Raw genomic sequence first — 26,894 nt, forward strand, 5'->3', positions numbered from 1 at the left:
CCTGGCGGCTAAGCTGGTCGAGGTCAGGACGGCAGTGGGCGCCAGACGGAGGAGTCCCGACTTTATCGCCCGAGGGCTGGGAGCTGGGGAGCACGTGCTGATGCTTGCACTTGGGGAGTGGCACTGCGGACAGGGTTGGAGCAGACACTGGGGAGACCACAGAGTGACCCAGGAGAGAGGGGCAAACCAGGGCAGGGCGAGGGCTGAAGGGGGTAGCGGTTTGTTGGTCGGTCACCAGTTGGATGCTGGTGAGGAAGCCGGAGGAGAAGGGAACGGCCTTCTCCAGTGGCCCTCACTCGGGGCCCCCTTCCAGGGAGACTGCTCAGGGACCCCATCCTTTTGACCTTGGAGTGACCCCCTTGGAGGGCACAAGAGTAGCGCCCTACACACGGAATTTTCATCAAGTGTCATCTACTTGGCCAGAGGCATGTGGTCTGTGTTTGTTTTAGTTGAAGCTCTTGCTTTCAGTGGAGGCACTTGGGATTCCCAAGAACTTCCAAAATTCCTTGCCTGTGCCTGCGCTGGAACTAAAGGAATCAAAACGAACAAAACCTTCTGGCATTGGATGAGTTGGAAAAGTCAGATTCAGTGTAAACCTACTTTTTTCTCCCCACCCCTTAAAGGAAAAGAAAGTGACCATGTTGGTGTGATTGAAAAAGGAGTCTGGGTGCCCTTTGGGCTCTGTCTTAGCGTGTTCTCGCTGGTGATCTCAAAGGGTGGGGGAGTCGCTGACACAAACACGCGAGACCATTCTGCCTGGGTCACCTGACTCCTGGCGCTCCTGGGGACTCCGCACCCTCAGATGCCAGCCAGGATTCCAGGCCCCGGTGGCTGTGGGGCGTGTGACGCGGGCCCGAAGGACAATAGTGAAGGAAAACAGTGAACCCACGGAGACGGGCTGCCCACGTCAGCTTTCGGGGTGTCTTTTCCGAGCCCTGTGGGGGTTTTGCTCATCAGCATTTAGTCTTGAGGAGAGAAGTAGGTAAGTTAGCGGCAGATGGCCTTAAGTTTGGCAGTCAGCCTCCTGTTCATCTGATTCCTAGGGCAGTTAGCAAACACCCTCACCTGTTAGAAAAGTAAGAGGTGAGGCCTGGCCGAGGCTAAGTAGGCCGGAAGGTGAACTGCAGCCTGGAGTGGAAGAGCTGTGCCCGTCAGGTGCCCGGGCTGCTGGCTGAGGCGTGTGGTGGATGCTCTGTCTACAGGTGAATGGGTTCTAATTTGCTTTTTAAGGAAAAAAATCAGGTTTTTAAACTTTTGTAAGGTTCGGGCACGTCCTTGAGTGCTGCAGAAAAGACCCCAGGACATCTCTGCTCTAGGACGTGGCACAGAGCCCTCCGCTTGGCCACGGAAGAGCAGGGCCAGCTTGGCACCTGCTCTGTGTTGGCCTGAGGAGCTCCTGGCCTGCTAGCATCCTCCTCGGCTTTGAACGTGTGTGAAGATGCCTGGCCAGCCCTTTCCCTGCACTTGTGAGAGAAAGGCTGAGCCGGCCGCTTCTGCACAGTTTGTGGGCGGGTCTGTGGGGAGACCAGGTGAGGTCCCTCATGGAAGGCGGTGAGCGTCACGGCCAGGCTTCCGGTGCTCGAGGGGACGGGGGCCTGATTTTCAGCCCCTTTCCGTGGCAGGAGGAGAGAGCAGGGGCCCAGGGGCTCGCCCCCGTCCAGCTGGCTGCCCGTCTCCGATTTGGCCTCTGTTCGGGGTTTTGGCCCCATGCCCTGGTTGCTGCAGTTAAGCCAGCATGGCGGGCACAGCCGATGGTGCCTTACTTAGGGCCCTTGGGGAAGAAGGTGGTGATCCTGAGCACCCTCTCCTCTGCTCAGGAATGGTCCTGGCTGACTCCGCTAAGGAGATGGGGGAGGAGACCTCGGCGCCTCGTTCTGCTCGGGAGCGAGCCAAGAGGAAGGTGGAAGCCAGCACCGAGTTCGTATTTGAGCTGGGCCTGCTCACGTCAGATCGTGCAGTTCTCTAAGGAACCGCAGAGAGCGTCTCTCTGTGACCCCATCGCCAGGGTAGGGATAGCGTTTTTCAGCTTTGGAGGACTTGTGGGGAGGCGGGGCTGTGAAGGGCGACGGCTGGATCTTCACGTGGACCTGCAGCACCCGAACCTCATTCCGACCCTGCCCAGTAAAGGGGAGCCACCTTGTGAGGGCGTTCCCATGGTATACTGGTGATTGATGAGGGGTCTCTGGTCACTGGTGGTGACGGGGGCCCCCGAACAGTGGACAGAACAGGAGCCAGTAGAGCACGACATCGTAGAGCCTCAGGAAGTCATTGACTTTGTTTTTGTAACAATTTCCTTCGTAAAGGATTCGAGCCTCTTACAGTACGAGGTGGTTCACGTGAGCCCAGTCAGGCGGAACCTTGGGCAGAGCTCACGTCAGCTGGAAAAGCCTGAGAGGAAGGGAGACCAGGGCAAGGAACCAGGAAACGGGCGCCCTGGGTTCTAGTCCTGCCACTTCATTGTCTTTGACTTTGAACCAGCCACTTCTCTGTAGGCCGGGGATAGTAGTGTCCACTTCACAGGAAAGGGAGGAAGCAGTAGGAAATTTTTAAGTCAGAGCTCCCAGTACGTATCCAGTTTCCATTCACCCTCAAGGGCTTTTTGAACGCCCATCTGTGTTGGCCCTGTGCTAAGTGTGTTACCAGCTTCCCATTTAATTCTTATAACCACTGGGAGAAGTGGATACTATGTTCCCTTTTTCTAGATGAAGAAGTTGAGGTTTCATAAGATAAAGATGCCCAAGATCGTCCAGCTGCTTGGCAGTAGTCATGGGATTTGAACTTCAGCCCTGTACTCTAGATCAGCGTTGGCACACTTAGCCCACAGGCCAAATCTGGCCCACGGCTTGTTCCTGTAAATAAAGTTTTATTGGCACACAGCCACACTCATTTGTGTATGTGGTGTCTGTGGCTGCCTTTGTGCTACCACAGCAGAGCTGGTGACAGACCATATGGTCTACAAAGCTTAAGATATTTACTGTCTGGCCTTTTACAGAAAAAAATGTGCTGACCCCTTCCCTATAAGGATGCTCTGTACTCCAGACCTGTGTTGTTCAATATGGCAGCCGCTAGCCACATGTAACTGCTTAAATTTTTTTCCAGATTTATTGAGGGATAATTGACACAATTGTGATTATTTAAATTTAAAACAGAATGGAAGAGAAAGTTCAGTTCTTCACTTGCATTAGCCACTGGTCACGTGCTCAGTAGCCACGTGCAGCTTTTCACTGTCAGGTTGGACGGCACAGATATAAAACTTAGCCAGCATCACAGAAAGTTCCGGGGGGCAGAGGTGTGCTAGACTGTCTCTCAGTGTGTGGAAAATCCAAGTCTGAGGGAACCAGAAGTGTAGAGGAGGCATTCCAGTGAAAGAAAGGACACCGTCTTTCCTGCCTCCGGAGCACAGAATGGATAATGAGTCCGTTGACTCAGAGGTGATGGGAAGTGTGTGACATGACAGAGGGGGCCTGGGCCTGGAGTGAAGAAGCTCCCCCACACCTTCCATGTGACCGTGGGCAAGCCAGCCACACCGTGCAGGCCACGGTCCCCAACTGCAGGTGACCAGTTGCTACCTGAGGACCCCCTCAGCCCTACTACCCTCCAGCCTGTGACCCCAGCTCCTGACTCACCTGGGCCCACAGCCGCAACAGCTCTGCTGTGCCCAGCACTCCCCCTTCCCACCCCATGTGTGCATGCACGCGTGTGTGCGTGCGCGTGCGTGCATGTGTGTGCGCGCACGCACGTGCCAGGCCCTGCGGACAGCCACAGAAATCCAAACTTCCCTGTATTCAGATTGTGCTCTGTTCTGGATCATCTGGACCCGACGGGTTGTACCACTGTTCCTGCTGTGCTGGGATGGGAACATTTTTGTTTTGATGATATGGCCATGTTTTCCGTGGGCGACAGATAAGGAACTACTTTATTCATTCAGAATGGTGGCTACTGTGTAGCATGAGGAAGGAAGACAAGTTCCAGGCCCCTCTGCCAGCCAACGTCACGTGGCTTTCTCCTTAAAATGACGTCAGCTGCAACACTGGGGCAGTCTGTTGACCAGCTGGGAGCTGGGCTGAACTGTAGCTCGGGTCTTGCTTCGTTCCCATGTTACCTAATAGGAGTCTCTTTGGAAGCTAATTAGGGGTAGAGTCCTTTTGAGTTGTGAAGGCAAATGTGGAGAACATAGATTTGAATTCTGTTCATTGGGCCTGACTGTAAATAATGCATCGGTGCTGGAACCATCTCCCCGCCATTGGTGCATGCTGATAGACTCTGAGTGTGGAGAAAAGCTGCGTGGTTGTTTACCGCTGGGCTGTCCTGGCCCCGGGCTAGCTGCGTTAACGAGATGCTGCATTTTGTCAGGAGTCCAGTCCATTCCTGCTCTTGGGAACGGCTAGACCTCTCCATGTTGGGTTTACATGGGTCCAGTCTGCACGAATCTTCCCGGCTTAGACAGTGCACACTCCCTTTACAGTCAGGATGGAAACTTTTCCAAACTGCAAGCCTAAGATATCAGGAGGAGCTTTCAGGACCTTGGGCAAGAGTGAAAAATGGAGAAAACCAGATAAGTCTGGTGCATTTAGCCATAGAACAGTTGCATGAAAGAAGTGCTTGCTAAGGAGGAAGTTGGGGTTAAGAGGATGCACACAGAGGGTTTTTTATTTTTTTTTCGCTCTTGCTTTAAAAAGGGAAAGAATAGCCCTGGAAGCCCAGACTTGATTGTGCGCCCCCCTCTGACACGCTTCTTGCCTTTAGCCAGCCACTCAGAATGGGCTCCTGGGTCTGCCTTCTGTAGCCAGTGGGGACCTGAGAGCACGGCAGATGGGGCTGTGCCCAGAGTTGCTCACTGCTGTTGCAACACCTAGAGAAGGGGATACGCTGCATGTGCCTGGAAAGAACCCTGGTACAAAGTTTACAGTGGAAGTTGCTTATTACTTAGAGAGCTGGTGTTTGTTGAGCACCTGCTATGTGCCAAGCACTGTGCCTGTATTTCATCTGATCGTCGTGCAGTCGGCTGTTGGATAATGAGCTCTGCCCCACCGGGAGGAACTGGGCTCCCGGCATATCCCTGAGGGGACAGGTCCTAACAGGCTAGAGCCTGGCTTGGACCCCAGTTCATCTCCTCCATACCCGGCGTTATCCCCATCATGGACCATGCTGCCGTTCGAAGGAGGAATCTCTTCCTCCTCTGGATGGGCTGCCCACTCGCATTTTTATCATGGCCTGTGGGCAGAGAAGTAGGTTGCTCTGCGGGTTGACATTGAAGAAAACCTACTTCGTGGAGCTTTCCTTTGACTGTGTTGTTATGGTACAAGAAGTCTCCGTTTGTCCAGGGCTGTTTTGAAATAAAAGGCAGGAAACCCCCCTCTCATTTCTATATCTTGCACAGATGTCATCAAAACAGAATCCTGTGTTCTGTGCAGGAGTTGTGATGGAGGAAGCATCTGTTCTGTTCACGATGACCCGACCAGAGCCGCCATCTGTAGGCGTCAGAGATCCAGAATCGTCTCTTCCATCTGCTGGGTTTACTTGGATTTGTTTAAAGAATTTGGCATGGAAGTGCTTTCCTTCCCCGATCCCCCGCTGTGGGAGAGGTCTGAAGGGAGCTCTCCTGGTGAGGACAGGGGCAGGTCCCAGGCCCTCCTCTGGCCCCAGTGGTGCCGCAGCTCGCCCTGGGGAGTGGATGCCAGGCAGGGAAACCATCCAGCTCGCCCACCTCTGCGAGCATGTGCGTGGGAAGGCAGGCCTCCGTTGTCCGGGATTGGGAGTATCGTGGTGCTGCTTTGATGTGCTCAGGATTTCAGGCAGTCTGCGCTTTCTAGTCCTTTTTAGGCCTTCCTCTAACTCAGAAGGAGCCAGGAGTGATGCAGATGGATATGCGTGACTGTGGGGTGCTCAGGATGGGCGAATCCACAGGGCTCTTCAAACCGAGGTGTAATGCAGTTGTCTGGGCAGTTTCAGAGCTTGAATAGTCAGTGTCCGTTAGACCAGAGGTTGTGCACTCGTGGTCTGGGGGCCAGATGCGGTCCTTGGGCAAGATTTGTTTGGCCCCCATGATGCTTTATGCATTTTTGCATGTATTGACAACGTTTAAAAAGTGGGATTGTATAAAGAAGTCTAGATTTTCAGCTTTTCCTGACGCATCAGAAGATCTTTAACATTATCCTGGGCCCGCTTTCCCCTGCAGCCGCGCAGTGTTAGCCGTCCACCCCCCCGGGCCACGTTCCTTGCTCTGCGTCATAGTTTCCACGCAGCGCGTTTCACTCGTTTCTGTTCCCTGCTTGGCTCTGGAAGGCATTTGAGTTGGAGATCTCTGGAGTGGACCAGACGTTCAGAAGGTAGATTCAGGTTTTCTGGCCCCCCAGGTTGTATGGTGCAAGGTGGGACTGTGGTGGAAATGGCCCTTGCACAGGGTCATTCCCTCTGTTATCCAGCCTGTTGTTCCACCTGCAAGGAAACTGACAGAGATGAGCCGGGCTCAGAGCAGGGCAGGTGCTTCGTTCACCTGCGTGGAGCTTTCCCCTTGCTGTTCCCGATGTAACCCCTGACGCGGCTCGGAGTCAGCTCCTCGAACAAGGTACCTGACTCTTTGGAAGCTAGTCTCCACCCCAGAGTTCATTCTGGCTGCCCTGCGATGCCAAGTGACTTGGGGATCCTTTTTGTCCCCCAGCCCCGCTAAAGTCACTCAGGTGCTTCACCCAGTTTAATCTTCTTAGTCCAAAAGTGCTTCCATGATTTTAACAGATGCTGCGGGATTTTTCTTTTTCAAACAAAGATTTAATCTCTAAATTATCTTGGCAGGCAGTCTAGCTGCCACATATCAAGTAGATAACTTCTGCTGGTGGTTGAAAGAGAAAAATTTCTTAGGGTAAATGAGAACACGCTTCTCAGAGCCTCCTAGCTTATTCTTTTCGACAGACTCAATGAAGCAAGTGGAAGTAAAGAGCCTCCAAATGGCAATTTATATTTTTTCAGGAATTGAGTTTTTCTTCCCATATTCCTCCAAATATTTAACATCAGTCACTCCTTTCCTTTACTTTTTTTCCTCAACCCCGTTTTTTCCTCCTCTTGTGGCAAATATTCTGCAAACAGTTTTATTTTTTTTTTTTCTTCTGATTCTCACACATTTCACTACACTGTCAACCTTTGGGCTTCTTAGTGTCATTCTGGGTTGTTTGCTGAATTTGAGAAATGTGGGCCACAAGTCCCACTGCCTGAAAGCCCTCATGCCCCCCTGATCTGCTGCAGAAACGTGGCATCCTCATCTGCTTCCTCATCCCCTCCCAGCCAGTCCATTCCATGCCTGGGGGCTTTGTCCACCCCCTGATTCCACTGGGATGAGACTCCTGAGAAGGAGCCCGAAGGCCCCGCCCCCACTGGTGTTCTTGAGTGCATTCTAGGGGGTGCTGGGAACTCCTTAAGGACAAGCACTGGGTCATCTTTATCTAGGTCCCCAGGTCCTGGCCTAGATGAAGGGCTGGGGGTGGGGCCTAGGCCTTCCACCCGATTCTGACCTCATGGTCTTTTGCAAGAGACTCAACCTTGATGGATCCCAGTTTTTTCATCTGCGGAATTGTCTCCCCAAGTATCAGGGTTCTAAGTACCAAATCCAGTAAAACATTGGTTTTCAGACTTTCGGGGGCACCAGACTCACCTGGAGGGCTTGTTAAAACACTGATTGCCGGACTCCACCCAGAGAGTCTCTGCTTCAGTCAGTGTGGGGTGGAGAGTGAAACTGTGCATCCCTAACGAGCTCCCAGGTGAGGCTGCTTGCCGCTGGTTCCGGGACCGCGCTTTGAGAACCACTGCACTGGAACCACATTGTTGAAGCAGGCGCCAAACCCTCCAGTGTTCACCCCGGCAAGGGTTTGGGTCCCAGCCAGCGACTCGAACGCCTGCCCTGCGTATGAGCCTGCTCTCCCCTTTTACTTCCTGCAGTGCAGAGGTACATGCTTACGAAGCTTTGCATCTTATCTTCTGGGAAACTGGACCCTAGACGTCCAAAGATGTTTCCTTTTCCAGTTGCTATGGACCGAATGTCTATATCCCCCCCCAATTTGTATGTTGAAACCTAAAGCCCAAAGTGATGGTATTAGGAGGTGGGGCCTTTGGGAAGGTGACCAAGTCATGAAGTTGGAGCCCTCGCGAATGGGATTAGACCCTTACAAAAGGGACCCCAGAGAGAGGCCTCAGACCTTCTGCCATGTGAGGATGCAGTGAGAAGATGACCATCGGTGAAGAAGAGCCTGTCAGCTCTGAGTCTGTCGGCACCGTGATCTCGGGCTTCCCAGTCTCCCGAACCTCAAGAAATAAATGTTGTTTATGAGCTACCCAGTTGATGGTATTTTGTTACAGCAGCCCCGGCAGAGTAAGACACCAACGATCTTTATGGAAGCTGTTTATCTTTAGACTCTCATTGTAATAGCTGGAGAAACACGTATTTCCTACCTTTAGGTAATACTTTTTTCTAACCCACTCTCTGCGCCTGCCTCCAACCCCCTTAATCTGGACCCTGGATACCAGGGGAGGCAACGCTGATGATTCCGAGTTTTGAACGTTGGTTTCCCACATAGGTTTGTTTGACCCATTCTCATCAAAGAAAGGCCCCACCTGGCCGAGCTAACAGCTGGCATGGATGCTGGGTGGCTCTACCTCCTTGGGCAGCTTGTTCCCTTCCTGTTGCTCGACGTCCCAGGTATCAGTCCTGAGGCTGAGGTGCCCTTTGACTCAGGTGTCCTGAAACGTGTGTCCCCATGGCGTGATGGACACGGGGGCGCCAACCATGCCCAGAATCCAGTGCTTTATCCCTTCTTTCTCTTACCTGCCACCAGATGAGCCCAGCTTGGGCTTCTGGAAGTGAAAGAGCTCTTGTTACAACTGGGCACCTGAGGCCCGGAGCTCGGAAGTGACGTGCCTGCGTCCGTACAGCGTCAGCCAGAGGCTGTACGGATCTGAGTTGTCAGTGGTGGTTGCCTGTGTGCGAAGATTGATTGCATCTCGTTTTTGGTTTTCAGTTGTCCAGGGTGAATCTGAAATCACTGCCTGTCTCCTGCCTTTAGCCTAGGATGGAATAGCTGGGAGGCGACGGCAGTCACCAATGTTGCCTCGCTTTGCAGTTTTGTTTTGTAAAGGAGTGTCCCCCCTTTCACTCCCACTCCTCAAAAACTAGGGGACAATAAAGCAGTCATGGTTTTGAATGAAGTGTTTCTGTGCTGTTTTTCTGACTCCTGTCTCGTTACCCTGTCCTCTGCCGCCCCCAGACCCAGTCCCCGGCAGCTGAAGCACATCGGCCCTTGTGCTTTTGTGCTTTCATAGCCACGCAAACACGTGGTGAGCGCGTGCTCGGCACATGCCTTGATCACATATTTGTAGCTCGGGAGTCCGAGACGATCGTGACATTCTCATGTGGGGCTGGACGTGGCCACTCCCCCTTCCCAAGAGAGGGCACAATTGCTGTATTGTCTGTCGGCATTCTGGGTTAGTGGTGTGGGTCAGCGCCGGGGCTGTCGGTGCGCTGGGAGATGGAAATAACTGTCTTGCGGCTGTGTACCTTGATGCTGCCGTTTTATGAAGGGGGGTGGTTTCTGATCCCCTGTGAGGATCCCCTGGGTCGCCTGGCTCCGTTCGGCTGAGTGAAGCACCTGCTCGTGCCCCTTATGGCTCAGCTTGTTGGCCTGGTGCTCTCAACGGCAGAAGGCAGAGCAGGACAGGTGTGGCGGGGCAGACCCCCAGGAGCTGGAGGGGAGCCGGGCGAGGTGGGGCCGGGCCAGGAGTGGGGAGGCTGGTGCCGCTGAGGCTGCCCTGGATGGTGGAGCCCCCCCTCAAGGCCTTCTCACCCGAATCTGGGAAGGGGCCTCACCTCCCGGCTCCCCAGCTCCCTGGGTGCTGGACGCGTCACTGATGGGCTTCCTCCGGGGAGGCCCTCGCCCCGTCTCCGGCTGTTGAACTCCTTTCTGCCCGCAAAGTCCTACACTCAAGGACCCCTCCCCAGACCTTCACCTCCCTGCTTGGGGTCACAGCTCACTCCTGTCCCATAGCCTGCATCCTCCCCTGGCACTCGTTGTGCCTTGCGGTATACCTGTTTGGATACTTGGTTTGTGTGAACTTGGTTAGTACACCTGCCTTCTTCCCTCAGCCCCTGGTACAGCCAGCCCGGGGAGTGTTGGACTTGGGTTGGGGCTCTCGTACCATGAGGAAATGACGAGAGAAACACAGCGCAGGGTGTGCACAGGATCTGCCTGTTGAATTAAAGTCCCTCAGGGAAGATGCCCTTTGTTCAGGAGCACAGCGTCACGTGCACATTTGACCTCTCCCGGATGATCTTGCCCCTCGACCCCGTCCTGCTCACCGTGCAGGCCGCCAGGACCTTGGCCCTCCTCCTTCTCAGGGGACACCGGCCTATACGGGTGCTGCCTCCCGGCAAGCCCTGAGGGCAGCCAGGTGCTTTCTCCTAAAGGCCGAACTTGGGAAACAAAGCCACAGGGAACACCCTGTGCCGAGATTTTCCTGGGATTGGGAGTGCGAGGGGCCGGCCACCTGCCCGCCTGCCCGCCCGACCAAGCAAGGAGCCTCTGATGAGTCTTTGCAAGTTTCTGGGAGGTGCGCGGTATCAGACAGAGTGATTTTGTGCCAACCACAGATTCTGCTCGTGCTCTGCTGCTGTGGAACCCAGACAGCTTTGAGCCCAGGCCCTCCGTGGACTAGGAGGTGTAATGCTTCGAATTAGTGTTAACACAATTTTGATAGCTGTGGGAAACCCCACAAACAAGAGAGGTTTCAATAGCTTTTGGCATCAGGAAAGTTGAGAACTGACTTAATGCAGCGAATGTGTTCTTTGGTTCAGCAAACATTGCCTGAGAGCTGTTCTTCGTGCCCGGTCCCGGGACTCCGGGGACCGTGGTTGGGCTCGTGCCCTCCCGAAGGCCGCCGTCCATGGGGGAGACGGACACACTGCCAGCTCATTTCATGCTCCTTTGGTTCGTACTCTGCAGTGTGGGCGAGGCCTTCCTGGAGGAGGAGACTCCTGAGCTGAGTCGAAAAGCTGAGAGTAGTTAGCTCAGCTGGAGGCTGAAGAGGCTGAGAGGGGAGCAGGGGGAAGCAGGGAGCAAGTTCTAGCCAGAGGGCCCAGTGTGAGCGAAGGTCTGGACACGTGGGGCGGTGTGGGGTGTTTGGGGAACTATAAGCCGCTCCGTGTGTGTAAATTAATTTTTAAGAATAGGCAATATATGCGCTTGTTACAAACTCAGCTGTTACAAACTATCCCCCCATCCCTGTTCCTCATATCTACCTCTACTTCTCTCTCTGGAAGAACTCCTGTTGCCTTTTTCTTTGTTCTCCCAGAGAGATTCCATTGATGTGCAAGCATATATATATATATATATATATATATATATATATATATATGAAATTTTGATTTTTAAAAATTTAGATATTTTTTGCATAGTTCGTACCTTCAAAATTCAAAACGTACAAAATGGTATTCCTTGAAGAGTCTCCTCTCCCCTTAGTTCTCAGCAACCCACTTCCGCTCCCTGAAGACTCTTTTTTTTTTTTTTTTTTTTTTGTGGTACGCGGGCCTCTCACTGCTGTGGCCTCTCCCGTTGCGGAGCACAGGCTCCGCGGCCATGGCTCACGGGCCCAGCCGCTCCGCGGCATATGGGATCCTCCTGGACCGGGGCACGAACCCGTATCCCCTTCATCGGCAGGCGGACTCTCAACCACTGCGCCACCAGGGAGGCCCAAGACTCTTGATATTAAGTTTCTTTTGTATCCTTCTGTATTATTGTTACATTTATTTAGTTTTACCCAAATAGGAGCTTACTGTGTCCACTGTCTGTCTTTGGTTTTTCACTTAACACTAGACTAGAAGATGGTTTCCTGTTGGCACCTATCAAGTCTTTTGAAAAGTTGCATTTTGTCCTTTGCATGGATGTTGGGACATTCGTTTATCCTGTCCTTACTGTTAGGCAGTTAAGTTGCTTTCTGTCCTATCTGTGCTGAAGGTGCATATTTTTTTTTTTGCACCCAAGGAGGCTTATCTGTAGGGCAGGTTAACTTGGCATCTGAGGGTCCTGAGATTCAAGAGGAGAGCCGCCAGGATGACAGTAGAATGGCACAGAGACATTTGCCCAGATTGTATTTTGCTTCCTCTCTCTAGAAGTTGCCTTGTTCCTCTTTGTGGAAGGCAAGTGACTTTTAAATTGGGTTCTGCTGAGAATTTGGGGGAGAAACTGTTTCATTCTGGTGCCGCCTCCCACTGACCCCTCTAAGACAGGGGACCCACTGTGGGCTCGTGAAACACCATTTACCCAGGGGTGTGGTCAGCATTGCTCAGAGGGACAGCTCCTTGGGCACCTGTGCCGGACTCGGACCCTCCTGCCACTCACAGCGGCCAGGCAAGGCCAGGCCAGGGGCCTGCAGAGCAGCTTTGCCAGCCCTGTCTGCTGGGGCCTGGTGGACGTGGATGCCACTTGCAGGCACTTGCCAGGCTTTGTGCTTCATGAACATCATGGCTCTAGCAAATGTTTTGTCGATTTATTAATAATTGATGTGAACAAGAATCTGCCCGAGAAGAACACCCACCACGGACTGGGAGGAGGAGATCCCAGCATGGCTTTGCACCCACCCCATCAAGGTTGCGATGCTCTTTTTTTTTTTTTTTTTTTTTTTGCGGCACGCGGGCCTCTCACTGCTGTGGCTTCTCCCGTTGCGGAGCACAGGCTCTGGACGCGCAGGCTTAGCGGCCATGGCTCACGGGCCCAGCTGCTCCGCGGCATGTGGGATCTTCCCAGACCGGGGCACGAACCCGTGTCCCCTGCATCGGCAGGCGGACTCTCAACCACTGCGCCACCAGGGAAGCCCTGCGGTGCTCATTTTTGAACCATAGAAGGCCCTGTTATGATATCGTGTTATTTGTCTTTTAAAATGTACTCTACCTCTTAGTGCATTTTATTTTACTTTTCATTTCACTCATGCATCAGTTAGTAATTTTTACTTCCTTGGGCAGAGGGCCTGTGGCTTACATATGCTTTTGTGCACAACTCCTGTCCTATCAGGCTTTTCAAGGAGGACAGCCTGCTGTTAACTACTCACCTAGCACACCTGAAACTTGGTTTTGGTGTCCAAAGGCTGGCCCCTGACCAGTACCTGTTAAATGTCTTCCATTCTCATCTTGTCCCCTTATTCAGTCTGACAGCTTTTTTTTTTTTTTAAGTTTATTATCGTTATTGTTAACTCTGAGAACGTTGATAATTTATGCCCGCCTCCCCGGGATTTACTCCTGGTTGAGGAGGCTGGTGTTACCCGTTCCAGATGTAGCCTTCCTGCTTTCGCACGTTTGGTAATGCCTCCAGATGGGGCTCCTGACCAGGGTGAGGCCCCTTTCAGGCGAGGCGAAGGCCAGCTCGCTGGTGGGTTTGGGAAGTGCTCCGAGGCCTAGCTGTAGAGTTTTGCTGCTGACTTAGTGACGTGAGCTTCCTGAGGGCAAGACAAGCCTGCACCAAAACTCGGTTCCGATGGCTCCCCTAGAGGACAATGACGATAACACGACAGCTACAGCGGCCGCTGGCACATTGGGTGGTTTTTCAGGTACTTTGGGATATGTTGTGGACAGACAGTGGAGTGAACCTCTGTTTCTTCCGGGGCCTGGGCCATTTCTGATGACGATGATCTGCTCACCTCTGGAAGGTAACTCTCTGAGGGTGTTTTGAGTCTCACTCAGAGCTGTCAAGATTACCAACCCCCCCCCCCGCCCCAACCCCGCCCAGGCTCTGGAAGAGTTCAGCAGGGCTTGAATCTGGTTGGCCATATCGTTTCCTCTTGAACCCCCTCTAGGTCTTTGCTCTGAGCCCGGGAGGCTGGGGTTGTCATATCCACGATGCTTAGAGGAAGTGGAGATGGGTTTGCAAATGAGGCGCCCCTCCCTTCTGCTGCCTGCACACTCTGCCAGAAGGTAAAGCAGGAGCTCAAGACCCACACGCAGCTGCTCCCAAGCTCCTTCTGTTCGGTCCCTGAACAGTGCTAAGTAATTCAGAGCCGAATCTCTGGGCTTTGCTTTGAATTAGGACCTCAGGGCAGCCCTTCTTACAAGAGCCTCTTTCTCCTCCTAAAGAGTCAACCGTCTGGTGCTGTTGAGGTCCTTCTGCAGGCAGATGGCCGTTGTTACACATAGAATGGCTCCCTCGCCACCACGCTGCAGCTGATGTCAGAGTCATCTTAGTAGAGTTTGTCCCGCCCTTCGGAAGCCCCCTGGGAGGCACCAGAGAGATGGCTTTGGGAATTTGACTGAGAGGTGCCCCGGAGCTCAAGGGTACCTGTCGTTTTGACGGACCTGTCTGGCAGTCTCTCTGAAGAGTTTTGTTTTGGCAGATGACAGCGTTCTTGACTGTGCGGTGCAGCTGGCCGTGTGGGGGGCAGGGGAGAAGGCTGATTAATTTCTATACCGGACCCTGTAAAATTGGTCGGATCAGGAGGGTGATGTCCTGGTCTGCGAGATGAGGTCAGGGTGTGACCTCCGAGTGGGTGGCAGAGGGAAAAAACCTGGTTCTCGTGTCCCTCACAGTTCTTACAGAGCTCCTGGTCCCCTCCTGCGTCACCGCCCCTGTTTCAGTGTGATACTTGTGTCACCGTGTGAGGCCACCAGCCCCCAGGTCCCTGAGATGAAGAGAGGCTGCCTCCCAGCTGTGTCCCCGGTGCCAGCTGCTGGGAGGCTCCATTTGCTCTGCGCAGCGGCCTGGGGCTTCTGTGCGGGCAGTGCTGGTGTGTGGCCGGGCAGGAACGGGGATGCTCCCCCTGCCCGAGGGGCTCCTGGGGCCACACTGGCATGAAGCGTGCATGCAGCCTGGGTGAGGGTAGATCATCCCGCAGGAGGGAGAGAACGTTGCTGTCTCTGGGCCCTAAAGTCCATAAACATTTTGCAAAGGAAGGGGCTGTTTTTGTAGCAGGAGGTAGGAGATGAAGGTGTGAAAACTGGTAAGTGACTAACTTCATCGCCTTCCAAGAAACTCTTTAATTCTGAATGTTGTTAATGGCACTGAAAGACACCAAGGTGCCCTGGTGTGCTTAAGGACTGCGTTTGGAGAATGCACCTGTGCAAACATCCCCACTTGCGCCTGTAGGTACGTAAGAGAGGGGGGCAACCCCACCTCCCGGTTACCTGCCCCGAAGGAATATGAGGGCGGCTTCCCACTCTCCACTCGGCCATATGGAAGGCCACGGCTGAGGCTCATGATGGCAGCCAGTGAGAATTTGGCCTTTGCTGTTGTCCGGTCTCCTGCGACCTTGAACACTGGAGGTCAGGTCTGGGCAAGACCGGGAAGGCCAGCTGACACACGGCCACCAGAGCAGTGGCTGCAGGATGGGCATCATCAGCCCTTCCCACTCTCTCGCAGCTCACGCAGCACCTTCCATGACTGAGTCTCATGCTCCCTCGGGTTCCCATATGCATGTCACAGGTGAGGAAACTGAGGCTCAGAGAGGCAGTGTGACCTGGCTGAGCCACACAGCTGATGCAGGGCTGCACGTGGCTGCTCACTTGGCAGAAACAGAGCCCGTCTGACCCGGTCTTCCATTCGTCAGGTGAGGGATCTGAGGCCAGACAGGGGAAGTGACTTGGCAAACGGGCCAGAGCTGCTCGGTGGTAGAGGTAGGGCCAGAACCCATGTTTCCCAAGTCCTGCTGTCTTCACACAGGCCACGCTGCCTCTTGTTTGGGCTTCTCTATTTTTGTTCTTGTTTAATTTTTTTTTAACCCCTCATCTCTTTTTTTTTTTTTTTTTTTTTTGCTGTACGCGGGCCTCTCACTGCTGTGGCCTCTCCCGCTGCGGAGCACAGGCTCCGGACACACAGGCTCCGCGGCCATGGCTCGCGGGCCCAGCCGCTCCGCGGCATGTGGGATCTTCCGGGATCGGGGCACGAACCCGTGTCCCCTGCATCGGCAGGCGGACTCTCAACCACTGCGCCACCAGGGAAGCCCCCCCTCATCTCTTTTGGTTTCAAATCATGGTTTGATTAAATTCACTGTACTTGTAAATAGGTCTGACTGAGGAAGAGGTCATGGTCGTCTTAGGCTAAGTGGCTTAGCATTTCAGTAGATTATCTCTGGGGCCCTTGCTGTGTCTCACCATCCCCAGTTCTCTCCCCTTCTCTCCCTCATCCTGGTCTGGAGGACAAGGCGGTGTCTAGTCTGTGCTCCCTCAGTAAGTACTGGTTCTCCTCCCCGCCACCCCTCATTTCCTTCCTTTTGAGTTTGCTCTGCAGATTCTAGTCCATAGGACACTCTTCTCTTCTAGGGTTTGGCAGGTTAAAAGGACTTGAATGGTAGCGAGCGTTGCAGGACTGCCTATAGGAAACTTGCCTGTCAGTTATGTCTCATTGATGAATGAGCTCTTGACAGGTCATGCATGCAGTTGGCTTGAGTTTCAAGAAGCAGCACAGGCTGTCTCGTTCCCATGTTCACGTTTGTTTTGGCTCTGGGTCTCAACACTTTCATGTCCGTGAATAATGTTTTTCCTCCCCCTCCTCTTGAGATGTTATTTGCTTAAAAACACAGCAAATCCCTACAACACTGTGCGAGTGACTGTGTAAAGTCCCAGAGAACAGACTCCCAGTTTGGTTCAACATCTCGTTTACTGTTTTGTTTTGTTTCCCTTCCATTAAGACAGTCTCATAAGGGAGGCTGGGCCACTTTGTTCAGCCCAGGGCACAGGGTGGGTCCCTTTCCAGCCAGGTAATGGGACTGCCAGTCCTTTGCTGAGTGTGGGCCTTCGGTGACCTTTGATTACCTGAAGCTCTAGTCCAGGGAATGTATATTCACCCCGGTTACTGAAGAAAACACCTCCAAGGACACACCTTACTCCGGGGCGAGGAATCCAGGGTGGGGTAAGCATGCTGTCTCTAAGGACGGCAGCTGCTTTATTCTTGCAGCAAGAAAGTGTTGCCCAGCCCCCCTGAGAGTCTGATGCAGCCGCATGTCAGCTGTGTGGTTTAGCCAGGTTGCACTGCCTCTCTGAGCCCAGTTTCCTCACGTGTCACATGCAGACAGGAACCCCTCCGGGGTTCAATAATGGATTTGATTGTCCAGCAACTACATCGCCCAGCGAGGTGCTCAGAGGGGTCGCAAGCATGTTCCGTTCCCCCGCCCGGCCGGTCATGCTGGAGCTGTGGAGACGTGGTCTCCGTTAGCCAGTTCGCACGTGCTGAGTCAGGCCTGCTCTCGGCTCGAACTGCGCTCACCGAAGGACTCACCGCAATGCCCCTGGCCCCCCTTCAGGCGCCCCGCTCTACAGACCTTTCCTTCCTTAACTTCCCACTCGCGGGGGCAGACAAGGCTTACTTCTTACAGATCAAAAAGCCCAGCAAGGTTCTGTCCCTCGCCCAGGGTGCCACAGCCCATCCAGGACTGAGCTGGAGGGGACTTGTGACTTCCGGGCCTCGAGTCCAGTGGTCGTCCCCAGGTGAACACACACCAATCGGGTTCCCGCTGTGACAGGCTCTGTGCTGAGACCAGAGGAGGCCTGAGGCAGGCCACACCCAGACAACATGGGTGGAGGGCGGGCCCCCCGTGAACACTCTGGCAATGGGCTTGGGGAGAAGGACGGGGGTGGGGGGGAGCTCTGGGGGAGGGGCAGCAGAGCCCCAGGGAGAGGGGGGCCGATGCACACAGATTCCAGCTGATGTAGTGAGGAGCCATCACCGTCCCCCGGGCCTGGGGACACCCTGGCTTTCCTGGGAGGCACTTCACCTCTGCACGGCACCCGGCACGGCCGCCCCTCCGTGTGGTTAGGGATGGGAATCAGTGCCTTTGTTTCACCCCTACCCTCTCACTTCCCCGCTCCCTGCCTCAGTGGAACCCCCAGTGCCAGTTCATCATTAAGTCCAGGAGGTTGAGGTGTGGCCTGGGGCACCACAGGAGGAGCTTATAGGGAAGGGGTGTCTTGCAAACCCAGCATCTGTGCTTCAGCTTTTGGTCAGTTTGAGAAACCAAATACTTACGGGATAATTAGGACACAGTTTATGGATCCTGGTGTAGACGTCTTGGTGGTTCAGACAAAGATTTTGGAATTTAGCAGATGTGGCTTGAGTCCTGTTTCACCCTTTACAACTGGGTGACCTTGGGCCTGGACCTCAGCTTGTCCCTCTGTAAGACGGAATAACAATAGTGCCCACTCGTAGGGCTCCTCTGAGGATACAGTAAGCCTGGGGCCTGGCACTGCTGCTGCGGCTGTTCTTATTTTATTCATGCTTTGATAAAAGGTAGACTCCGTGTCACCTGTTATTTCCACAGATACAGACCAGGAAGATACTAGGAAAATGGTGAACAAAAATGTATTTTTTTTCTGGCTATTGCCTCTATTGTGGAGTTTCCTTCAATCAGTAACGCTTGGTATCAAACATGTCCTTGGTGTTCAAGTATTGACTTAAGAGGTTTCGTCTGTCTCTCTTTTTCTGTCGGTGGATTGCAGGTGGTGAAGGCATTGCTGTCTTTGATCAGTTATTTTTCAGGAGGACCTGAAGACTTGGGAACCTGGGCTGAGGGAATTCGTTTAAATGTTCCACTGCCGTCTGGGAAACACATTCTCCGGGCACGTTCTCTTATTGAAACTCCAGACTCTCTTTCCAATGTCAACTCGGTCTGGGAAAGCACGGGCTGTTGATAAAGTTCCTAGGCAGCTTTTAACTTTTATCCTTTAAACTCAGATGCCTTAGCAGCAAGCAGAAGGCATCCCCGGGCAGATTTAATTCCCTACTCTTGGCAGATGTGGACCTTGACTGCGACCAGAGGATTCCTCTGCCCGCTCCACCCTTCCATGGGTTTGTCATAGGATCTGGCAGGAGGCAGCATGACCCTCTGAAAGATGCCCTTCCCCAAAGGTTCATAAATTTGCTTCTAGATCCTGCTCACAGATTGCTTTTGTCACACCAACAGCTGAAGTTACGAAAGTTTAAAAGTGCATGCAGCCTTCCCAAAGACCTTGTAGAATTGCTGTTTTTCTCCCATTTCCTTTGCTTAATGGGAGGGGGAAATGGAAGCTCTGAAAGGAATGACTTGCTTGGGCCATCAGGAAAATCACTGTCAGCGGCCAAGGTTATGTTTAGGTTTTGCTCTGAGTCCTGTGTTGGGGTGCTGAGATATTCTTCTGCTATAAAGCGAACTTGTACAAGTAGTAAACACAGGATAAGGATATTAAAAGAAGGAAACGTTTAATTGGGCGAGTTCCAGCGTGGTCAGTTTCTTTTCTTGAAAGGGTGGCTCTTCAAAATGCATGACAGAAACGTTTGGTAAACTCCTGTAATCTTCTGAAGAGTTATATAGACTCTTAGAGTTTGCAAAACTTTTTTGCATATATAAAGGCATTTAGCGTGCACCGGGCAGGGTTCCCATTTGCCAGAAGCCGAGAGTCTCGACCACAGTGATATCAGACAGCTGGGTTCGAGGGTTGCAGACGCCTGAAGGCACATTGAAGACTGCAGAACAAAAGCAAGAGAGTTTCATGTTAGGAAGGACCCGTGTGAGAAAGTAAAGTTGTCCACTGTCCCTGCGGTGTCCTGAGGAGACAGACCTGGATTCAGATCTCACCCTCACCCCTGCTAGCTGTAGGATCTTGGGCAAATGCTTGATTTATTTTCCTGGAGCCTTGGTCTTCTCATCTGGAAAATGGGAATACTGTTAATAGCAATGCCTCTTCACAGGAATTCGAGAGATGAAATGAGAAGAGCCCAGCCCATAGTTGGTCCTCAGGGAGGCGGGGGCTGGGAGCGCAGCTGGGAGGGGGCGGAGGTGGCTCTGGGGCCAGGGTGCCACGGGGCTGGGTTGAAGCCTCTCACTAACCGCGGGCAGTGTCACTTGGTGCCCGCTGACCATCCGCGTGTACCCTGGGGAGTGGGCACTGGTGTCTGGGGCCTTCTCTGTGCTGCGCTCTTTTATACACATTTTCTTACCTGACTCTCCCAGCAGCCCCCAGAGCAAAGGTGTTCTCACTTTCATTTTAAAGATGAGGAAGCTGAAGTTAAGGGGCTTGGGAGGTGAGGGGGAGGCTGCCCAGTCCCTTAGCACGCCTCCTTGCCTCAGGCTGCATCCCATCCCGTACAGGCAGTGGCTGCCACGTGGCCTTCTTTAAAAAGAATTTTATATGTATATGCAGTACAGTTCACTCTTTGGTGTTTAGTTCTGTGAGTTTTGGCAAATGCATAGACGGAGTGGGCTTTTTAAATTAAAAAAAATTTTTTTTAATTTAATTTTTTGCTTTATAACAAATTTAATCAGTTATACATATACATATGTTTCCATATCCCCTCCCTTTTGCGTCTCCCTTCCACCCTCCCTATCCCACCCCTCCAGGCGGTCACAAAGCACCGAGCTGATCTCCCTGTGCTATGCGGCTGCTTCCCACTATCTATCTACCTTACGTTTGGTAGTGTATATATGTCCATGCCGCTCTTTCATTAAATTTAAAATTTTGACGTAAGAAGAAAATTTTTTTCTGTTTAACTTTGTATCTCTATGAGATGATGGATGTTCACTAAACTTATTGAGATCATCGTTTCATGATGTATGTAAGTCAGATCATGATGCAGCACACCTGAAACTGATACAAGGCTGTATATCCATTATATCTCAAAAAAACTGGAAGAAAAACATTTTTTAACTTTTGAGATCGTTGTAAATCCACATGTAGTTGTAAGAAATCATAGAAATCCTGTGTACTGTTTACTCAGTTTTCTCCAGCAGTAACATGTTGCAAAACTATAGTACAAATCACAAGCAGGAAATTGACACCCATGCGATACAGTCGAGATACAGAACATTTCCATCACAAGGGTCCCTGCCGGTGTCTTTTCATAGCCACACCCAGCTCCCTCACCCCCATCCCAAGCGCCCGTTCAAACGCCCAGCAACTACGAATCTAGTCTTCATTTCTGTAATTTTGTCATTTCAAGAATGTTATGTAAATGGAGTCATGCAGTAATTAACCTTTGGGGACTGGGATTTTTCACTCAGCATAATTCCCTGGAGATTCGTCCAGGTAGATATCAATAGTTCGTCCCTTTTTAGTGCTGAGGAGTGTTCTATGGGATGCTGTTCCACAATTTGTTTAGCTAGTCACCTGTTGAAGGACATTTGGGTTGTTTTCTGGTTTTGGCTGTTACGAATAAAGCTGTTATGAACAATCATGTGCAGGGTTTTGTGTGAACATAAGCTTGCATTTCTCCGGGATAAATGCCAAGGAGTGCATTTGCCGGGTTGCGTGGTAGTTGCTCGGTGGGGCTTTGAAGGATGCATCTGGTATGGAGAGGCAGGTAGGGGTGGGGACTTTGCTGCAGGTGGACACCAGTGGGAAGCACAGCCCGGGAGCTCACCCCTGATAACCTGGGTGAGTTGCTTCATCTGTCTGTACACTGTTAACTACTTATATCTGTCGTGTATTGATATATAAAACACCTGGTACACAGTAGGTGCTCAGTAGATAGAAGCTGTTCTTTTTTTTTTTTTTTTGCGGTACGCGGGCCTCTCACTGCTGTGGCCTCTCCTGTCGCGGAGCGCAGGCTCCGGTCGCGCAGGCTCAGCAGCCGTGGCCCATGGGCCCAGCTGCTCCGCGGCATGTGGGATCCTCCCGGACCGGGGTACGAACCCGCGTCCCCTGCATCGGCAGGCAGACTCTCAACCACTGCGCCACCAGGGATGCCCAGAAGCTGTTCTTAACATGGATTAAGAGAAGACCCGCCAGGCCAGAGCAGGATCTGTGCCCCAGAGGTGACCTCAGGAAGCCTTTCCCTTGCCCCCTGTGGGCCCTGGGGCACCTCCTTTTTACCTTGGGCAGAGCTGTTCACCCAGTTGTCCCTCAAAGGCCGAGTTCCTGGCTTCTCCCTGAGAAGTAACTGGCCCTGTTCTCAGACTGGGCTCCGAGTCTCTGGATGGGCACTGGCATTCCCCAGTGAGCTTGGCCAGGCCCATGCCATGGATCAAAGGAATCCCAGGGAATTCCAGATTGTGCCAGGCTCTGATGGTCTGGATTTGCCTCACAGGGTCTGAGAATGTGCCCGGATCGTTTCAGATGTTGCTACGATTTAGCCGGATTCCAGGAACGTGTGGAGCTCTTGCCGTAGTCAAGGCACCGAGCTAGGTGCTGCAAAGGGTTCAAAAAAAATCATTCAGCAGATCAACCCAGCCAACTCCAGCTCGTTTGGGAGCATCCTACGGCCGCGTGATGAAGTCTGGCATTCGGAGCCTTTGGTCTGGGGTGACTCTGTCTTTCCAGCCCCTTGTCCTGCTGCTGCCCCCTCTCCACGTGCCCTGTGTGCCTGCCAGCAGTGTGCCCACTGCCCCCACCCCCCGCCCACGCCGTGTACAGGCCAGGCTGCCATCCTACGCTCACGCTTCCCTCTTCCCAGGTGCCTCTTCCCTTCATGTTGAAATCTTGCCTATTTTCTTTTTAATCAGAAAGGCGTTGCATGCACCTGACGAAATACTCAAATAGCACGCGTCCGTGTGTAAGGCTATACACTCCAGGGCCACGTGGTTATGGGACCATGCTGTACTCCTCTTGCTGTGTTCATTTACAGTGTTATCTTAGAGAGTGCTTCATATCTGTACCATTAAAATTGCCTCATTAACACTGCAGTGAAGGTGACATGGTATTTGTTTACATAGCTACTCTGTGATTTCTGTTACCAGTCACCTGCTGATGGCCGTCTGGGTCGTCCCCACTCCTGGGCTCTCCCAGGCAGTGCTGTATGTCATTGGTCCCTGTGCAGAGGGGTCTGTTTATGACTCAGCCCCAGGGCCCCCCTCCTCCATCTGCCTTCCGTAGCTGTGGTACCTGTGTTCACAGTACTGTCTTTCCACGACTCCTGAAGACAGGGCTCGTGCAGGACCTTCCTCCTCCTTCCGGTGCCTGCCATGTTTACTGACCGCCCAGTTTGCAGGAGCATGTGGTGCTCTGGAATTCACCAGTCATGCTGCCTCTGTGCGACCTGGCCTTCGGTAGGGGCTCCAGTGGGAACAGAGCTGCGAGAGCTGGGACACCTGCACCGCTTCCTCCATCCAGCTTCGTGCTTGGTACACAGCGGCTGCATCGGATGGGCCAGCGTGTTTCCATGGCGATAAGACTTCTACAGCATTGTTCTTACTGGCCGCCTACTGTTGCACCAGAGGCATGGGTCATAATACAGCCAGTGCCCCCCACCCAACCTTTTTTTTAAAAATGTATTTATTTATTTATATTTTTGGCTACGTTGGGTCTTCGTTGCTGCACGCGGGCTTTCTCTAGTTGTTGCGAGCGGGGGCCACTCTTCGTTGTGGTGCGCGGGCTTCTCACTGCAGTGGCTTCTTGTTGCGGAGCACAGACTCTAGGCGCGCGGGCTTCAGTAGTTGTGGCTTGCAGGCTCTAGAGTGCAGGCTCAGTTTTAGCACACGGGCTTAGTTGCTCCGTGGCATGTGGGATCTTCCTGGACCAGGGCTCAAACCCTTGTCCCCTGCATTGGCAGGTGGAATCGTAACCACTGTGTCACCCAGGAAGCCCAGCTAGTCTCCTCTTGATGGAATTTAGCTTTGAAAAGTTTTGATGGAATTTCCCTTTTAAAAAAAATTTGAGAGGACAGATGCTTGGGTGTCCATTGCTGAGAAAAGATCGGGACTCACAGGCTCCCCCATGAAACTAGTGGCAGTAGCTACTTGTTTATTGAGCAGTTCTTCAAATGAGCTAGGGCTTCTCACCGAGCAAGGCGAGCTCTCTTTTCTTATAATACAGTCATCTTCTGAGGCAGGCACTGTTGTCCCTATTGCATGGAAAGGGAAACCAAGGCTCAGAGAGTAAGTAACTTGGCAAAGGTCACTCAGACGATACGTTTCAAGAGCTGGGATTCCAGCTCAGGTGTGCTTGGCTCAGGACCTGAGCTTGTAACCACCGAACGCTCCTCCCTTGTTAGGGAAGAAGGGAATGGGGAGGGGGGGTCACCCCTGGGCCTGGGGTAATGGCTGGCGGCCCCAGAACTGAATCGAGGTTGCACCTAGAGAGAAGACGGCCTCCATCAGGCCTCATCCCCGTCTCTGATCGGCACAGAGGGTCCTCTTGAAGGGAGAGTCCACAGCACCAGTCCGGGCACTCTCCTGCTCACGTGGCCTGCCCTACTCCCAAGCCAAGCGTCCAGGGGGCTGGCGGGCATTCCTGGCTTGGCTTTCTGGCCAGACTCGGAGGAGTGATCTGAAATTCTTTGCTGGGGCAGATCATACTTGGTCAGAATGTTTCACTTCTAGATTGATGTGGCTTTGAAACTCTGCATCAGGTCTCCCAGTGTGACCTGGGAGCCTGGAGACTCCACCGGCTCTCCCTCCTGAACAGTCAGTCCTTTGAAAATGTATTGATTTCCCTCCTTCCCTTCCCTGCTTTTGCACTTTGGATGAACCTTGTTTTCGAAGAACAGTAGAAGGTAATTTTCCTGTGCTCGCCAGCTGGCCCGTAATTGAGCAATTTCAATAACACCCACTGTAAAGTCTAATCGAAGTAAACAGGAAAATATGATTTACAATCTGGATGGCAAGTAAATACCAGGGTGCAATTAATTTTTACACAGAGCAGCAGATTCTAAAACATTTTCCTGCACTGACCAGTTTGGTTTTAATTAAAGATTAGGAGCTGCTTTTTGTTTCTTTATTTTTTACTATCGTTATGGTTACTTTTTACTTTTTGATGGAACCTGGTGATCTTCAGGTTCCTTGGATCTCTGTGACTTCCTCTGAAGGTGTAACCACAGAGGGGTGGGATGGAAATAGGATCAGAGAAATTGATTTGTAAGGAGCGATTTTCCCACCCTGGACTGAAGGCTGCACTCTTTGGGCTTTTGCTTGGTGAGAGATGAGGGTGGGTCGGGGAGATGCTCCGGGCTGTGTAGCACGATGATGAGAGAGGGTCCCATCACTGCTGGGAGCACAGAGGGGTGTGCGCAGGCTGTGACTTGGTTTTGCTCATTCTGAGGAAGGGGACGGAGGCACCCCGTGTTGCAAATGTGTCATTTTGGAATCGTGGTGCTTCCAAGGATGGGAAGTATGTGCCTTTAAATGGACCCTCCCAGTTCTTCCAGTGGCTTCCTTCAGACCTGGGCAGAGAACAGGAGCCACCTTGCTGGCTGCCTGAGGGCCAAGCCCTTGGGCTTTGACTGCAGGGTTGGCCCCGTGTCTAACCTCAGCTGACCTCGGGCTGTCTGGAGGGCTAGCTCAGCGTAGGAGGTCACACGGCTTGAGCGCACTCTGGGGACAGCCGTCTGTGAGCAGCCCAGACCCCGAGATCTGTCTTAAAGGTGCCGCGAAGCTGAGCTGGGATTCACTGTTGTGCCCACCAGGTGTTGGCTTTAGGGACACCCTAAGGCTGGCCTGTGGGTGGGTGAGGACTCCGGGAAGGCCATTCCGGCCTTCGTGGCCCCCGCCAGGATACCTCTCCTGCAGCGGAGAGGTGGTTCTATTCCCCAGCAGGGTCCCAGTGTGCAGGGGAGGGCGCGGCTCTCTCGGGGCCCCGGTCTGCCCCAGTCCTGAATCCCTTTGCGTTTCTTTTATCTTTCCAGGGAGTTGACCACACTTGGCCATTTCCTGGAAGAGCCCCACCCCGAGCGTGAGCAGCCGATGGGGAGCCGTTTCTGCTGACATCATCATCTGGGGGGTGCCCAGGAGGTCGCCTCTGCCCAAGTCTGCCCACCGAAGATGGCTCGTGCCCACCCTGGGCTGGCGCCCAGTGCCTGAGGTCCTTACCATGGTGATGATCCTAAGTCAAAGCCTCGACAAGCAGGGAGCTGACCCCGTAGCGTGCAGGACCTTCATCCCTGAGCTGGTAAGGACCCGGTGGCCTGGCTTCTCTGGTGACCCTTTTGAGGCCCGATATCCAGGTGGGGCTGTGGACTGAGCAAGAGGGCTTAGCAGTTGTGCCCAGAGGGCCCGCAAGCAGAGCTCTGGGAGCCGTGGCAGGCGGGGCAGTGGAGCAGTCACCCGGAGCCCGGCTTCGCCCTCACAAGAAGGAAGGAGCCAGCCTAGATTTGAGTCCTCTGGCGAGCGGGGGGGGGCAGGCCAGCACCCTGGTAAATAATACCAAGTGTGCTTCTGCCGCCCCTGCCGGGCTGAGACCCACATTCCTTCTGGTCTCCACCCGGTCAGGGAGGTAGTTTCCAGAAGGCGGGGTGGTACCGAGGTAAGGCCGGGCCTCCAAAGGGCGGTCAGTGCGAGCGAGAGCTGCCGCCTCAGGAATGTCCAGAGTGGGGGACGGTGGAGAAAGAAGGCGCGGCCTGGCGGCCAAGGTGGTGGGCCTGGTGGTGGCTGCCCTCCGCAAGGGTGGTCCTCGGACCAAGTGGCCCGGTGAGCCTGGCCAGAGAGGCAGACAGCCGGCCTCCTTAGGCCGCAAACAAAACGGCCTCCTCACCCTCCTTCCATAGCCCCAATTCCTCAGAAGTGGGTGGGCTGCTCCCCTGCAGAGGGAGCTGAAAGCAGTCCCACTCGGGCAGAAACACTCTTGTGGGGGGTTTTGCACCTGGGTACGTCCCAGGGACTCTGCTGCTTCTGTGGTCAGGGATGGGGGCCCCGTCCGGGGTCACGTCACCGAGCGCCCCTCCCGGCGCCCTTCACAGCCCCTCGTGAGACCCCACGCTACCACCTAGTGGGCTTTCTCCCCGAGTCTGACCCCACCACCCAGGTCGAGAGCAGGCGGGTGGGTCTTAGGTCCTCGTAAGAGCTTGTGAAAGCCACCAAGACCTGTGTCCACCCCACAGGCCTTCACGGAGCGCCTTGGGCTGAAGGGATTCCGTAGGACAAGTAGGGTGTCTGCCCATTGCTCCTTCCTTTGCAGTTTGTGCTGAGTATGTATGTGTCCGTAGATTCCCTCTCATCGTCCCCACTGCTGCTGCTCCGGTCCTTCCTGCGTACTGTCT

General features: G+C 53.3%; 2 protein-coding genes across 3 annotated transcripts in view; both read left to right on the top strand.

The window, feature by feature from the left end:
• EEF1AKMT2 (EEF1A lysine methyltransferase 2) overlaps window positions 1–25,728 on the top strand; it is a 76,780-nt gene extending 51,052 nt beyond the window's left edge. Inside the window, exon 7 of one of the 2 annotated variants that reach the window (XR_009532530.1) lies at window positions 25,545–25,617. Coding sequence is in view for 1 of the 2 variants with exons in the window: in XM_060098441.1 (XP_059954424.1) it covers window positions 25,545–25,623 (79 nt within the window). In the remaining variant the exon portion in view is untranslated. Of the gene's footprint in view, window positions 1–25,544 lie in introns of both variants that reach the window. The other variant, XM_060098441.1, reaches the window with a different exon arrangement.
• The window catches only part of FAM53B (family with sequence similarity 53 member B), a 72,766-nt gene continuing 71,593 nt past the window's right edge, over window positions 25,722–26,894 (top strand). Inside the window, exon 1 of the mRNA XM_060098437.1 lies at window positions 25,722–25,807. Within this exon, the coding sequence (XP_059954420.1) occupies window positions 25,730–25,807 (78 nt within the window). The 5' untranslated portion in view covers window positions 25,722–25,729. The remainder of the gene's footprint in view (window positions 25,808–26,894) is intronic.

This window comes from Mesoplodon densirostris, chromosome 1, assembly GCF_025265405.1.
Source record: "Mesoplodon densirostris isolate mMesDen1 chromosome 1, mMesDen1 primary haplotype, whole genome shotgun sequence".
Classification (NCBI taxonomy): domain Eukaryota; kingdom Metazoa; phylum Chordata; class Mammalia; order Artiodactyla; family Ziphiidae; genus Mesoplodon; species Mesoplodon densirostris.